Source organism: Coregonus lavaretus (genome assembly GCF_964263955.1).
Source record: "Coregonus lavaretus genome assembly, chromosome: 14".
NCBI lineage: Eukaryota > Metazoa > Chordata > Actinopteri > Salmoniformes > Salmonidae > Coregonus > Coregonus lavaretus.
The window spans coordinates 13,514,386-13,529,075 of NC_140001.1; the positions used below are offsets into that span (position 1 = coordinate 13,514,386).

General features: G+C 41.1%; 1 protein-coding gene across 3 annotated transcripts in view; it reads left to right on the forward strand.

Annotated features, from left to right (window-relative positions):
* med27 (mediator complex subunit 27) overlaps positions 1-14,690 on the forward strand; it is a 113,865-nt gene that overhangs the window by 50,512 nt on the left and 48,663 nt on the right. For all 3 annotated transcript variants that reach the window (XM_084176877.1, XM_084176876.1, XM_084176878.1), the window contains exon 4: positions 2,088-2,181. In XM_084176877.1, coding sequence (XP_084033003.1) covers positions 2,088-2,181 — 94 coding nt within the window. The remainder of the gene's footprint in view (positions 1-2,087; positions 2,182-14,690) is intronic.

Below are 14,690 nucleotides of genomic sequence, written 5' to 3' on the forward strand. Positions count from 1 at the left end.
TGTTTTTTTTCTTTTGCTCCAAATTTGTGGAACAATCTGCAGAGTTCACTGCAGTTAGATGTGCTGGTGCCACTTAGGCAGTTTAAATGATTGATTGAGGACCTCTATGTAGTTGAATGTGATTTGCTTTTATTAAATATGTTTATTTTGTTATTGTGTGTTGAATGATATTGTTTTATACACGTGTATGTTGTGTTATTATTCTGTTGTTATTGTAATGTATACAGGGCTCAATGTGACTCCCTGTTTAAATAAAGGTTAAATAAAAAATATAAATAAATAAAAAGTTAAGGGGGTAGCGGTAGGTGCCAATGGTGCGGATTTCGAGGCCACAGAGACACTATTTTGTTGGTTTAAAGAACATTTCCTGCAATTCTACACATTTTGCTATGGGGCTGAGAGAACATTTTACAGTTTTAAAGGTAGTTTCCTGCAATTCTACACATTTTGCCATGGATTATACCGTGTTCTTATGCTATCTGTGTTACTCAAATACAGTTGAAGTCGGAAGTGTACATACACCTTAGCCAAATACATTTAAACTCTGTTTTTCACAATTCCTGACATTTAATCCTAGTAAATATTCCCTGTCTTAGGTCAGTTAGGATCACCACTTTATTTTAAGAATGTGAAATGTCAGAATAATAGTAGAGAGTGATTTATTTCAGCTTTTTATTTCTTTCATCACATTCCCAGTGGGTCAGAAGTTTACGTATACTCAATTAGTGTTTGTAACTGAGTCAGGTTTGTAGGCCTCCTTGCTCGCACACGCTTTTTCAGTTCTGCCCACACGTTTTCTATAGGATTGAGGTCAGGGCTTTGTGATGGCCACTCCAATACCTTGACTTTGTTGTCCTTAAGCCATTTTGACACAACTTTGGAAGTATGCTTGGGGTCATTGTCCATTTGGAAGACCCATTTGCGACCAAGCTTTAACTTCCTGACTGATTTCTCGAGATGTTGCTTCAATATATCCACATAATTGTCCTTCCTCATGATGCCATCTATTTTTTGAAGTGCACCAGTCCCTCCTGCAGCAAAGCACCCCCACAGCATGATGCTGCCACCCCCGTGCTTCACGGTTGGGATGGTGTTCTTCGGCTTGCAAGCGCTCCCCTTTTTCCTCCAAACATAACAATGGTCATTATGGCCAAACAGTTATATTTTTGTTGCATCAGACCAGAGGACATTTCTCCAAAAAGTACAATCTTTGTCCCCATGTGCAGTTGCAAACCGTAGTCTGGCTTTTTTATGGCGGTTTTGGAGCAGTCGCTTCTTCCTTGCTGAGCGGCCTTTCAGGTTATGTCGATATAGGACTCGTTTTACTGTGGATATAGATACTTTTGTACCTGTTTCCTCCAGCATCTTCACAAGGTCCTTTGCTGTTGTTCTGGGATTGATTTGCACTTTTCGCACCAAAGTACGTTCATCTCTAGGAGACAGAACGCGTCTCCTTCCTGAGCGGTATGACAGCTGCGTGGTCCCATGGTGTTTATACTTGCGTACTATTGTTTGTACAGATGAACGTGGTACCTTCAGGCATTTGGAAATTGCTCCCAAGGATGAACCAGACTTGTGGAGTCCAACGATTTCTTTTCTGAGGTCTTGGCTGATTTCTTTTGATTTTCCCATGATGTCAAGCAAAGAGGCACTGAGTTTGAAGGTAGGCCTTGAAATACATCCACAGGTACACCTCCAATTGACTCAAATGATGTCAATTAGCCTATCAGAAGCTTCTAAAGCCATGACATCATTTTCTGGAATTTTCCAAGCTGTTTAAAGGCACAGTCAATTTAGTGTATGTAAACGTCTGACCCACTTGAATTGTGATACAGTGAATTATAAGTGAAATAATCTGTCTGTAAACAATTGTTGGGAAAATTACTTGTGCCATGCACAAAGTAGATGTCCAAACCGATTTGCCAAAACTATAGTTTGTTAACAAGAAATGTGTGGAGTGGTTGAAAAATGAGTTTTAATGACTCCAACCTATGTGTATGTAAACTTCCGACTTCATCTGTATATAGTTTGAAACATTTTGTTATTTTTCTTCAAACCGTAAAAATGTACTCTATCTCCTCCTCCAGGTATGTGGACGACGTGATATCAAGGATCGGCAGGATGTTTCCAGACATGTCGATTGAACTCTTCCGACCTAACGGGACGTCAGCAGTACTTCTGGTAAGATTCCTCCTCACCACCGGGAATCCAACGCTCCTCTGGTCCAAAACTGCTTCTCACACATTCAACATCTGACCAATTATTTAAGTTTGGAGGGCCACTCCCAATATAAATATATAAACATGCTGACCAAGATGATATTTGCATGGTGTCAGCAATATCCACAAAAGAACACTGAAATGCAAGCTATGCACGCAGTCCTCAGTTTTTCCTGCATCGGAAAGCAGGAGGAAGGGTGCCCTGCCCAAGTGCTGCTTCCTGACCATGACTGCTGTCCAAAAATACAGAACCAAGGAGCTATTATGGTGTGTGCATTCTGTGACAAGAAAACCATGATAGAGGAACACAGTTAAGTTCCTTGACTAATGATTGTCATGTACAGTACAGTGCAGTTGAAAGGGTATTGTACATCCGACTGTTCATGCAAGAGGTAGATTATAGAGAAACATCTTCAGTCCTCCTACCAACACTAGGTTCTCCCCCAGCTCTGCTTTTTCTCTGAGTTTTATTTTAACTAAATGCTTAAGGATTCAAAGAAGACTTGAAGTGTTAAATATTAATACTACCTGTAATTATTAACATGGTTCCCTGGGATGTGTGGTGGAGCTCTGCTCTACAGCTGCTTACATACTGCTGAACTACACAACTACTGTTCTTTACCGTCTCTTACCACAAAAAGGACCCAACCAGGTCGGTGCCTCTCTGACTTAGTGATGTGAGGAAAAACACTCTGTTCAATCTTGCCATTTTAATCATGACCGCCAGTTCGTCAGCTCTCTGGTGCACTTTGGCCTTCGCAAATACAACATTTCTGTGTTTTATTATGGATCCCCATTAGCTGTTGCAAAGGCTTCTCTTCCTGGGGTCCAAACAAGATTAAGGCAATTACATACAAAATAAAACAGTACATCACACAACACATTATTACACACTACTCTACCACAACATCTTTACAATACAACACATTATTACACACTACTCTACCACAACATCTTTACAATACAACACATTATTACACACTACTCTACCACAACATCTTTACAATACAACACATTATTACACGCTACTCTACCATAACATATCTACAATACAACGCATTATTATACACTACTCTACCACAATATATCTACAATACAACACATTATTACACGCTACTCTACCACAACATATCTACAATACAACACATTATTACACACTACTCTACCACAACATATCTACAATACAACGCATTATTATACACTACTCTACCACAATATATCTACAATACAACACATTATTACACACTACTCTACCACAACATATCTACAATACAACGCATTATTATACACTACTCTACCACAATATATCTACAATACAACACATTATTACACACTACTCTACCACAATATATCTACAATACAACACATTATTACACGCTACTCTACCATAACATATCTACAATACAACGCATTATTATACACTACTCTACCACAATATATCTACAATACAACACATTATTACACGCTACTCTACCACAACATATCTACAATACAACACATTATTACACACTACTCTACCACAACATATCTACAATACAACGCATTATTATACACTACTCTACCACAATATATCTACAATACAACACATTATTACACGCTACTCTACCACAACATATCTACAATACAACACATTATTACACAATAATCTACCACAACATATCTGCTATACAACACATTATTGCACACTACCACAACATATATACAATACAACACGTTATTACACAGTACTATACTCTAATGACTACCTCATCTCTGTACCCCACATACAATTATCTGTAAGGTCCCTTGGTCGAGCAGTGAATTTCAAACACAGATTCAACCACAAAGACCAGGGATGTTTTCAAATGCCTCGCAAAGAAGGGCACCTATTGGTAGATGGGTTAAAAAAAAAGCAGACATCGAATATCCCTTTGAGCATGGTGAAGTTATTAATTACTCTTTGGATGGTGTATCAATACTCCCAGTCACTACAAAGATACAGGTGTCCTTCCTAACTCAGTTGCCGGAGAGGAAGGAAAATGCTCATGGATTTCTCCATGAGGCCAATGGTTCAACAACATTGTAGTTACTCCACAATACTAACCTAATTGACAGACTGACAGGAAGGGAGCCTGTGCAGAACATGCATCCTGTTTGCAACACATTTACTAAATTAACACTGCAAAAAATGTGGCAAAGCAATTCACTTTTTGTCCTGAATACAAAGTGTTATGTTTGGGGCAAATCCAATACAACACATTACTGAGTACCAATGTTCCCAATAATATTTTGGGGCACTGATCAAATTTTAGGTCTTGTGAGCAGAAACTTGAACATTGTGAGAATTCTGTGCAACTTCAGGTACGCATTTACAGTGAACACTGAGGCTGTACCCTTACAGTTTTAGACAGTAGCCTTGTGGCCAATGTTCCCTCAAAAAATTTTCGACACTGAGGAAATTTCAGGTTTGCTGAGCTCAAACTTGAACGTTGTGTAGAGTACAGGCTGAGTCGTGCGCAATAGAACATTTTGTTTCGCTGTGTTGCGTTGAAAGTGGCTAATATTGCGTTGATTCGATCACAATTGCCACAGTATTACAGTTGATAGCATTTAACTAACAGGGAAAACTCTAGAAAGTTGAGTGAAGTTCAGTCTCGTGCTTCTCTCTGTGGGCTGACAGTTCTTCTGCGCTCTGTGTGGTGTCCCAGGGGGAGCATTTGAGCATAATGAAGGCCTACCAATAAAACCAATAGAGCAAATCCCATAACATTTTCACATGGAAATAGATGTAGATTTCTATGATATAGCCTACAGTAGCCTTTATGTGGTGTTCAGTGCAGGCCTACATTGCATGTTTTCACTTTGTCATTATGGGGTATTGTATGTAGATGGGTGAGAAAACACAACAAAATGTGGAATAAGTCAAGGGGTATGAATACTTTCTGAAGGCACTGTACTTGATGTGGAATAGAGTTCCATGTAGTCATGGCTCTATGTAGTACTGTGCGTTTCCCATAGTCTGTTCTGGACTTGGGGACTGTGTAGAGACCTCTGGTGGCATGTCTTGTGGGGTATGCATGGGTGTCTGAGCTGTGTGCTAGTCATTTAAGCAGACAGCTCGGTACTTTTAACATGTCAATACCTCTCACAAAGACAAGTAGTGATGCAGTAAATCTCTTCTCTACTTTGAGCCAGGAGCGATTGACAGGCATGTTATTGATGTTAGCTCTTCGTGTACATTTAAGGGCCAGCCGTGCTGCTCTGTTCTGGGCCAACTGTAATTTGCCTGTGCCTCTTTGTGGCACTTGAACATATGACTGGGCAGTAGTCCAGGTGTGACAAAACTAGGGCCTGTAGGACTTGTTTTGTTGATAGCGATGTCAAGAAAGCAGAGCAACGCTTTATTATGAACAGGTCTCCCCGTCTAAGCTACCTTTGCATCAATATGTTTTGACCATGACAGTTTACAATCCAGGGTTACACCAAGCAGTTTAGTCTCCTCAACTTGCTCAATTGCCACATTATTCATTACAAGATTCAGTTGAGGTTTACGGTTTAGTGAATGATTAGTCACAAATACAATGCTATTCGTTGTTTAAATATTTAGGACTAACTCATGTCTTGCCACCAATTCTAAAACTGACTGCAGCTCTTTGTAAATTCATAAGACTGCTGAACAGTTAATCAAAGGGCCTCCCGGACAATTTACATTGACCCCCTTTATTATTTCTTTAATTATCTTAATTGGTTTCCACTGACTGCCTTGCACTGGCTATATGCACTCACTAGACTCTACCCACACACTCACACATACTACACTGACACTCCAACACACACTCACACATACTACACTGACACTCCAACACACACACACACGCACGTGCATATTGACGCCACACACATACAGTTGAAGTCGGAAGTTTACATACACTTAGGTTTTTATTTTTTATTTTTTTATTTTACCTTTATTTAACTAGGCAAGTCAGTTAAGAACAAATTCTTATTTACAATGACGGCCTACACCGGCCAAACCCAGACGACGCTGGGCTAATTGTGTGCCGCCCTATGGGACTCCCAATCACGGCTGGTTGTGATACAGCCTGGAATCGAACCAGGGGGTCTGTAGTGACGCCTCAAGCACTGAGATGCAGTGCCTTAGACCGCTGCGCCACTAGGTTGGAGTCATTAAAACTCGTTTTTCAACCCCTCCACAAATGTTTGTTAACAAACCTATAGTTTTGGCAAGTCGGTTAGGACATCTATTTTGTGCATGACACAAGTCATCTTTCCAGCAATTGTTTATAGACAGATTATTTCACTTATAATTCACTGTATCACAATTCCAGTGGGTCAGACGTTTACATACACTAAGTTGACTGTGCCTTTAAACAGCTTGGAAAATTCCAGAAAATGATGTCATGGCTTTAGAAGCTTCTGATAGGCTAATTGACATCATTTGAGTCAATGGTAGGTGTACGTGTGGATGTATTTCAAGGCCTACCTTCAAACTCAGTGCCTCTTTGCTTGACATCATGGGAAAATCAAAAGAAATCAGCCAAGACCTCAGAAAAGAAATCGTTGGACTCCACAAGTCTGGTTCATCCTCGGGAGCAATTTCCAAACGCCTGAAGGTACCACGTTCATCTGTACAAACAATAGTACGCAAGTATAAACACCATGGGACCACGCAGCCGTCATACCGCTCCGGAAGGAGACGCTTTCTGTCTCCTAGAGATGAACGTACTTTGGTGCGAAAAGTGCAAATCAATCCCAGAACAACAGCAAAGGACCTTGTGAAGATGCTGGAGGAAACGGGTACAAAAGTATCTATATCAGTAAAACAAGTCCTATATATCGACATAACCTGAAAGTCCGCTCAGCAAGGAAGAAGCCATTGCTCCAAAACCGCCATAAAAAACCTCAATTACCTCAATTACCTCAACTACCTCGTACCCCTGTACATTGACTCAGTACTCCTTGTATATAGCCTCATTATTGTTTTTGTTACTATTTCCTTTTTTATTTAGCAAATATTATTTAGCATTTCATTGTAAAGTCTACACCTGTTGTATTCGGTGCATGTAACAATACAATTTGATTGATATTTTAAGTGTTGCAGTGATGTCACTTGTTGTGGTTGATGATGTGTATAGTGTTGAGTCATCAGCATACATAGACACACAGGCTTTACAGGTCATTAGTAAAAAAAATAATTTAAAAAAATTAAGGGGCCTAGACAGCTGGCCTGGGTAATGCCTGACTCTACCTGGATTATGTTGCAGAGGATTCCATTATAGAACACCCTAAGTGTTCTGTTAGACAGGTAACTCTCGATCCACGATATAGCAGGGAATGTAAAGCCATAACACATACGTTTTTCCAGCAAAAATATAAACGCAACATGTAAAGTGTTGGACCCATGTTTCATGAGCTGAAATAAAAGATCCCAGAAATGTATTATTTTTAAAAATGTTTATAAAAGTATGCATTGTCTGTAATATAATAAACATGGCAAAAACAAATCTAGACATTAATAAATGCATTTCTATAGCTTCCAAAATATTTTGTACAATAATGTGGGAGTGCCAAGATGGAGGCGCGGTGGCTTTAAAACAGCGCCCACTGTCAGTCATCTAGTGTGTAAATAAATCATTGCTCCATCCCCACCGGCAGGGGCTCACAGATGGCCCAGTTGGCAGGCTGGCAGCCCAGCCAGATCCAGCTCAACTCCCAGCCCTGTCCTCCATAGAACACCCAGGCCTCATTACCTCACCGTCACTGGCACAGCAGAGCTCCAAAGAGCACAGCGCATTGTCATTTAAATACATGCAACCCGAATGTCGGTTTCTTGCAGATGCATTTGTTAATGGACTGTTAGTGTTGTAATAACATGTCCATCCCTTACAGTGGGTTATTGATCATTTGAACAGTTTTGTTGGTTGGAATCGATCATTTTTGCGTCGCCCATCGGAATACAATGTACTTCATTGTCAGGCGATTTTAAAGAGTGGTTAGCTTTCGAAAAGCACCGAATTTACGATTGACACAACTGAAGGTCTTACCTTTTGGGTTGGGGGTGGCGTGTCCTTGAAGGAATTTAGTGATGCTCTACTACACTTTCTACATCAGCCTTTGTTTTTCTTCATATTATATGATCCTAGAAGAGTGGTGCACTGTTGTAAAACATGACTGACAACTGACAAGCGTATGTTCTTCTAATGGATATCAATAGCATAGAGGAACAAAGTCTACCAGGCCACCATGGGTCTTGTCTGGTAACCTGTAATAGAAAATGAAAGGCCCTGCATGTGTTGTTACTCTCTCTCTCCCCATCCACCCTCTCTCTCTCGTTCTCCCCTTCTCTCTCTCTCCCCCTTCCTCACGTTCTGTGTTTGTAAACGGCGTCAGCAGCGAGAGGGACTGCAGCGTTAATTGGGGCGGTTAATTGAGGTCGGGCGGCAGGTAGCTTAGTGGTTAAGAGCGTTGTACCAGTAACCGAAAGGTCGCTGGTTCTAATCCCCAAGCCGACTAGGTGAAAAATCTGTCGATGTGCCCTTGAGCAAGGCACTTAACCCTAATTGCTCCTGTAAGTCGCTCTGGATAAGAGTGTCTGCTAAATGACCAATTTATTTATTTATTTTTATTTAGGTCAGAGGAAAGGACCAGCGCGTGTAATCCCCTCCAGTGGCAGGCAAAGGTTAAAGGCGTCCACAGGCTTCCCATTCGAAACCGTTCGGAACAGTTCGTGCATATATTATGACGACATTTTGTGACATTTTTGTTCGTTTTGGTATCGGGCAAGGGCTTTTTCGGCTGTTCGTGCACATAACATATTTTCTCAAGGCAAGATTAATTTCGGTAGCCGAAGTCTACGCCCCTTCGTCGGTAATTGGTCAACAGTAGGGATTCTTCAATGAAGTGTTGTCATTCAACGATAGATGACTCGTGTTTATGGAATTTTTTTCACTTGAAAAATACTACACCGAACATCTTAGTTACAGTGCCTTCAGAAAGTATTCACACCCCTTGACTTTTTCCACATTTTGTTACAGCCTGAATTAGAAATGTATTAAATTGAGATTTCCTGACACTGACCTACACAAAATAGGGCTGTCCCCAACTAAAAAAAAATCTTAGTCGACCGAGAGTCATCTGTTCTTTCGACCAATCGATTGGTCGATATTTTAAAACGTGTGTTTGAATAAAATCAACTATATGTAGGCTGCTGAGCTTGTCTGATGCTTTCAGCAATGCGATGAAAAATGAAGAAACAAAAATTACTAAAGAGGGTGCCAGAGATCAATATAGCCTAACCAGAAAAAAAAAAACAGTTCCCTACTCCCGCTGCTGCTGGCCTTCACAGATTCTGCCGTTAAGCTCCAGAAGTTGCCGGTAATTGGCTACACCATCGGTCGGCAACGTTTTCCATTTGGAGTGCCAAGTTATCGTACCATTTCTACTGATCTGCGTGCCAGTAATGATTTTCATATACACATTTTCGTGGAACAGTTTAATTTAATTTATAATAAAGTCTTTATATCTCAAAATCGATGTCATGTGGTTAATCAAAATTATATCTAAATGAAACCCTATTACAGTTTTGAAACTGCAGTAGACTGGTATTTTGGATGCAGTAATTGCAGAATAACTGCAGTGTACTGCAGTTATACTGCACTCTAACGGCAGTTACACTGAAAAATTACTGCATAAATTCCAGATTCCAAACTCTCCACCAAGGCCAAAGAGCTCTCCAAGGATGTCAGGGACAAGATTGTAGACCTACACAAGGCTGGAATGAGCTACAAGACCATCGCCAAGCAGCTTGGTGAGAAGGTGACAACAGTTGGTGCGATTATTCGCAAATGGAAGAAACACAAAATAACTGTCAATCTCCCTCGGCCTGGGGCTCCATGCAAGATCTCACCTCGTGGAGTTGCAATGATCATGAGAACGGTGAGGAATCAGCCCAGAACTACACGGGAGGATCTTGTCAATGATCTCAAGGCAGCTGGGACCATAGTCACCAAGAAAACAATTGGTAACACACTACACCATGAAGGACTGAAATCCTGCAGCGCCCGCAAGGTCCCCCTGCTCAAGAAAGCACATATAATAATATGCCATTTAGCAGACGCTTTTATCCAAAGCGACTTACAGTCATGCGTGCATACATTTTTGTGTATGGGTGGTCCCGGGGATCGAACCCACTACCTTGGCATTACAAGCGCCGTGCTCTACCAGCTGAGCTACAGAGGACCACATATACAGGGCCGCCTGAAGTTTGCCAATGAACATCTGAATGATTCAGAGGAGAACTGGGTGAAAGTGTTGTGGTCAGATGAGACCAAAATCGAGCTCTTTGGGATCAACTCAACTCGCCGTGTTTGGAGGAGGAGGAATGGTACCTATGACCCCAAGAACACCATCCCCACCGTCAAACATGGAGGTGGAAACATTATGCTTTGGGGGTGTTTTTCTGCTAAGGGGACAGGACAACTTCACCGCATCAAAGGGACGATGGACGGGGCCATGTACTGTCAAATCTTGGGTGAGAACCTCCTTCCCTCAGCCAGGGCATTGAAAATGGGTCGTGGATGGGTATTCCAGCATGACAATGACCCAAAACACACGGCCAAGGCAACAAAGGGGTGGCTCAAGAAGAAGCACATTAAGGTCCTGGAGTGGCCTAGCCAGTCTCCAGACCTTAATCCCATAGAAAATCTGTGGAGGGAGCTGAACGTTCGAGTTGCCAAACGTCAGCCTCGAAACCTTAATGACTTGGAGAAGATCTGCAAAGAGGAGTCGGACAAAATCCCTCCTGAGATGTGTGCAAAGCTGGTGGCCAACTACAAGAAACGTCTGACCTCTGTGATTGCCAACAAGGGTTTTGCCACCAAGTACTAAGTCATGTTTTGCAGAGGGGTCAAATACTTATTTCCCTCATTAAAATGCAAATCAATTTATAACATTTTTGACATGCGTTTTTCTAGATTTTGTTGTTGTTATTCTGTCTCTCACTGTTCAAATAAACCTACCATTCAAATTATAGACTGATCATGTCTTTGTCAGTGGTCAAACGTACAAAATCAGCAGGGGATCAAATACTTTTTTCCCTCACTGTATATGCGTAATAAAGTGTGTGTCCTTACTCAAGATTGACAGGAGCGCTCCAAACAAAAGACAATTAATAAATTGACAACTCGTAAATGGAATGGAGAGAGAACTTTTTGTAGCCTAGGTTGTGCGCTCTGCAAACAACGTGTCCACTCCTATAATGACAACGGTAAAACTGTAACAATAATATATTGCATTAACATAATTACCGTAACCAAACAAACATAGTAAATTACAAATGATGGGAATTTACGGTAAATGTGTTACTGGTGATACTGGTGTACCATCCCATTGGATTAATCCACTCAGACAGGTGTGAATCAGACAGGTGTCTAATGTACCATCATTAAAAAAATGAATTTGCCACTTCTCGACTAAATTTTTTTTATGACAAGCCTAAATAAGTTCAGGAGTGAAAATGTGCTTAACAAGTCACATAATAAGTTGCATGGACTTAGAGTGGGGACTTCTCTTCTTAATTTGTTTGTACAGCACTGGTGAAGGCATAAGGCCGAAACGTATGCTCCGTTCCCTTTTCATTTTATTTAGCACCTTGCACTTTCACTTTTTGTATTCTTTCGAGCATGTATTCAATTAATTATAATATTTTTGCATCACGGACTCGGATTTTTTGAATGGTATTCCAAAACATGTTTGCAATAAGACAATAAAGTAAAACTGCAAAAAACGTGGCAAAGAAATTACATTTGTCTTGAATACAAAGCATTATGATTGGGGCAAAACCAACACAACACATCACTGAGTACCACTTCATATTTTCAAGCATGGTGATGGCTGCATCATGTTATGAGTATGCTTGTCATCGGCAAGGACTAGGGAGTTTTTTGGGATAAAAAGAAACGGAATAGAGCTAAGCACATGCAAAATCCTAGAGGGAAACCTGATTCAGTCTGCTTTCCGACAGACACTGGGAGACAAATTCACCTTTCAGCAGGACAATAAAGTAAAACACAAGGCCAAATATACACTAGAGTTGCTTAGCAAGATGGCATTGAATGGTCCTGAGTGGCCTAGTTACAGTTTTGACTTAAATTGGCTTGAAAATCAATGGCAAGACTTGAAAATGGCTGTCTAGTAATGATCAACAACCAACAATCGAGGTGCAAATCTCTTTAGACTCACCCAGAAAGACTCACAGCTGTAATCGCTACCAAAGGTGATTCTAACCTGTATTGACTCAGGGGTATGAATACTGCATCTTGATAGTCACGTTTGATGCTCCTAGTTGTTTGTTGTTGCTTCTTTTGATACATTTGAGAGGAGCAGGGCGTGCTGTACATGGGGCTCATTAATTGAATTTTAAAGTGACCTTGTTGGGGTATCGATCTAAATTAAAAATTACAAAATCCCACATCAAGGTCGCTACAGCAGGAGTGGAACTGAACACCTGGGCCAAGGGCGATATGTAAGGGGAGCGGGGCGGGCAGGCAGCGCTCCATGTGTGGAATATTGACCGGATATCCTCTGACTGGCTTAATTCTGAGGAGGAGAGAACCAGGCGCTGAGGTCAGGACAGGGAGACCAACAAACATTGTCGTCATCAAAATATATAACCAGCCTCAGCAAGCCCTCAACAAGCAGGATCAGGTAGCTGACTGACTGGCAGCCAGGTTGGCAAATAAGTCCTGTTTTGGTGATTAAATAAGTCAGTGATCCCTCTCACACTTCTGTTTTTTTTTTACCAGTTCAAAGAAGAAACAGAGATTCAATGTCAACAATTCACTCCCCCTAGTGTCACACAGCGGCATCGTTGGATTTAATGGACTTTTTCTTCAGAACAAATTATTAACTGTCAAGAGGAAAGGTTATTGTTGTTTTTTCTACCATGTGTTGCCCAGAGCCACACAAAATCATTAAACTTGATATCATTCCTTGTGGTGACATATCAGTGGGCTAATAGTTTGGGATGTTGAATTATGAGCCTCTACGTGTCTTTGACATGTTTGCTGCGGATAGGCTATAGTATGTGAAAACAGCAGAGCCTTTTATTGCAAGGCTGACTTCCCTCTTTCTCTCACTATCTTGTTTTGTTCTCCATCTCAGCTTGTCAGCTTTCTTTTTTTACTCTCAGGACCATGGAGGACGTCAGTCTCATCCAGACCCACTTGTTGCTTGGAAACGGTTACTTTTTTAAAATTGCGTCTCCAATTTGTTGTGTGCTCTGCTGTCTACAGTGTGCGATCGGCTGCCCACTCTCTCGTTAAATAAAACGGCCCACCATCTGTGAGCCTATGCTGCAGCCACGGACAGAAATGCACTTTCCCTTTTCCTAATTAACCACACTAGGCCAGCTCATCTGGGTCCAAGGTGGAGCTCTGTTCTTCCCACTGGGTCATACTTTTAGTCTGGGCATTAGGATAGCACTTTGTAAACTTATGAAGTATAGCTGCCTAGGTAGGTAGTCTCATTTGTAAAATATTTAATAGTAGTTTGTCAGTCATTTCAAAGACGTTTGAAACATTCAGGAAAGTATTCAGTGGAGAGTACCTCGGTGTAGAGAGAAGTCTCAGACTCTATGCTTGTGCTGACCATTGTGGTTGGGAATATGTCCGACATAATCTGTCAACATTTGTTCGGGAAGGAGACCCAGATCAATTGCTCAAATAAGCGTACGTGCGTCTGTGTGTGAGCGCACTGCTAGGCTTTTGTCTGTCCCATTTTCATTGGGTAGACACAGCCTTTAGCAGATGGTCTGTATTTTAGCGCCACGTTCATGTAGGCTAGGTAGTATTTTAGAGCTCCACACACCCTCTCTGTTTGGACCTCCACAGAGAGACAAAGCATCTAGGAGTAGAACAAGGCACTATGTGAAAGGTGATTCACAATCTGCTCCCCCAAATGTATCAACTGAGGCTTTTAGGTATGACAATTGCTGCAACAAGTTGTCTAAAGTGGAGCCAGGTCTACATTCTCTGCCATCTGTTCTATTGAAACCGTTATATTCCTTCTGCAGGTCTCAAATGAAATATTTCTTTATTACATTAATATAATAAGTAAGTAGCACTTTATTTAAATATAGTTGATGTCAATTCACCTTGGAAAAGAAAACCTAGAGGAATCCAATTGTTTACAGTACCGTTACAATCTACATGCCAGGTTCTTCATCCTCTAGTCAACTGTAATTTTATCTGTTTACGATTAGAAACTTGATTCGCTCATAAACCGGACAATGGGAACGATTTTTGTTTTAGCTGCACCACATCAGTCTGTACTCCCACGGTCCGTAGTACAGAGCCAGTTAATTGAAGTGTTGACGAAGTAAAATGTTTTTCTCGGCTCCACATTGACTTGTGAGGTACAAGAACATCTGACAAAACTTTGATTCGGTGTGAACCGTCCCTGTAATGATGATTGATT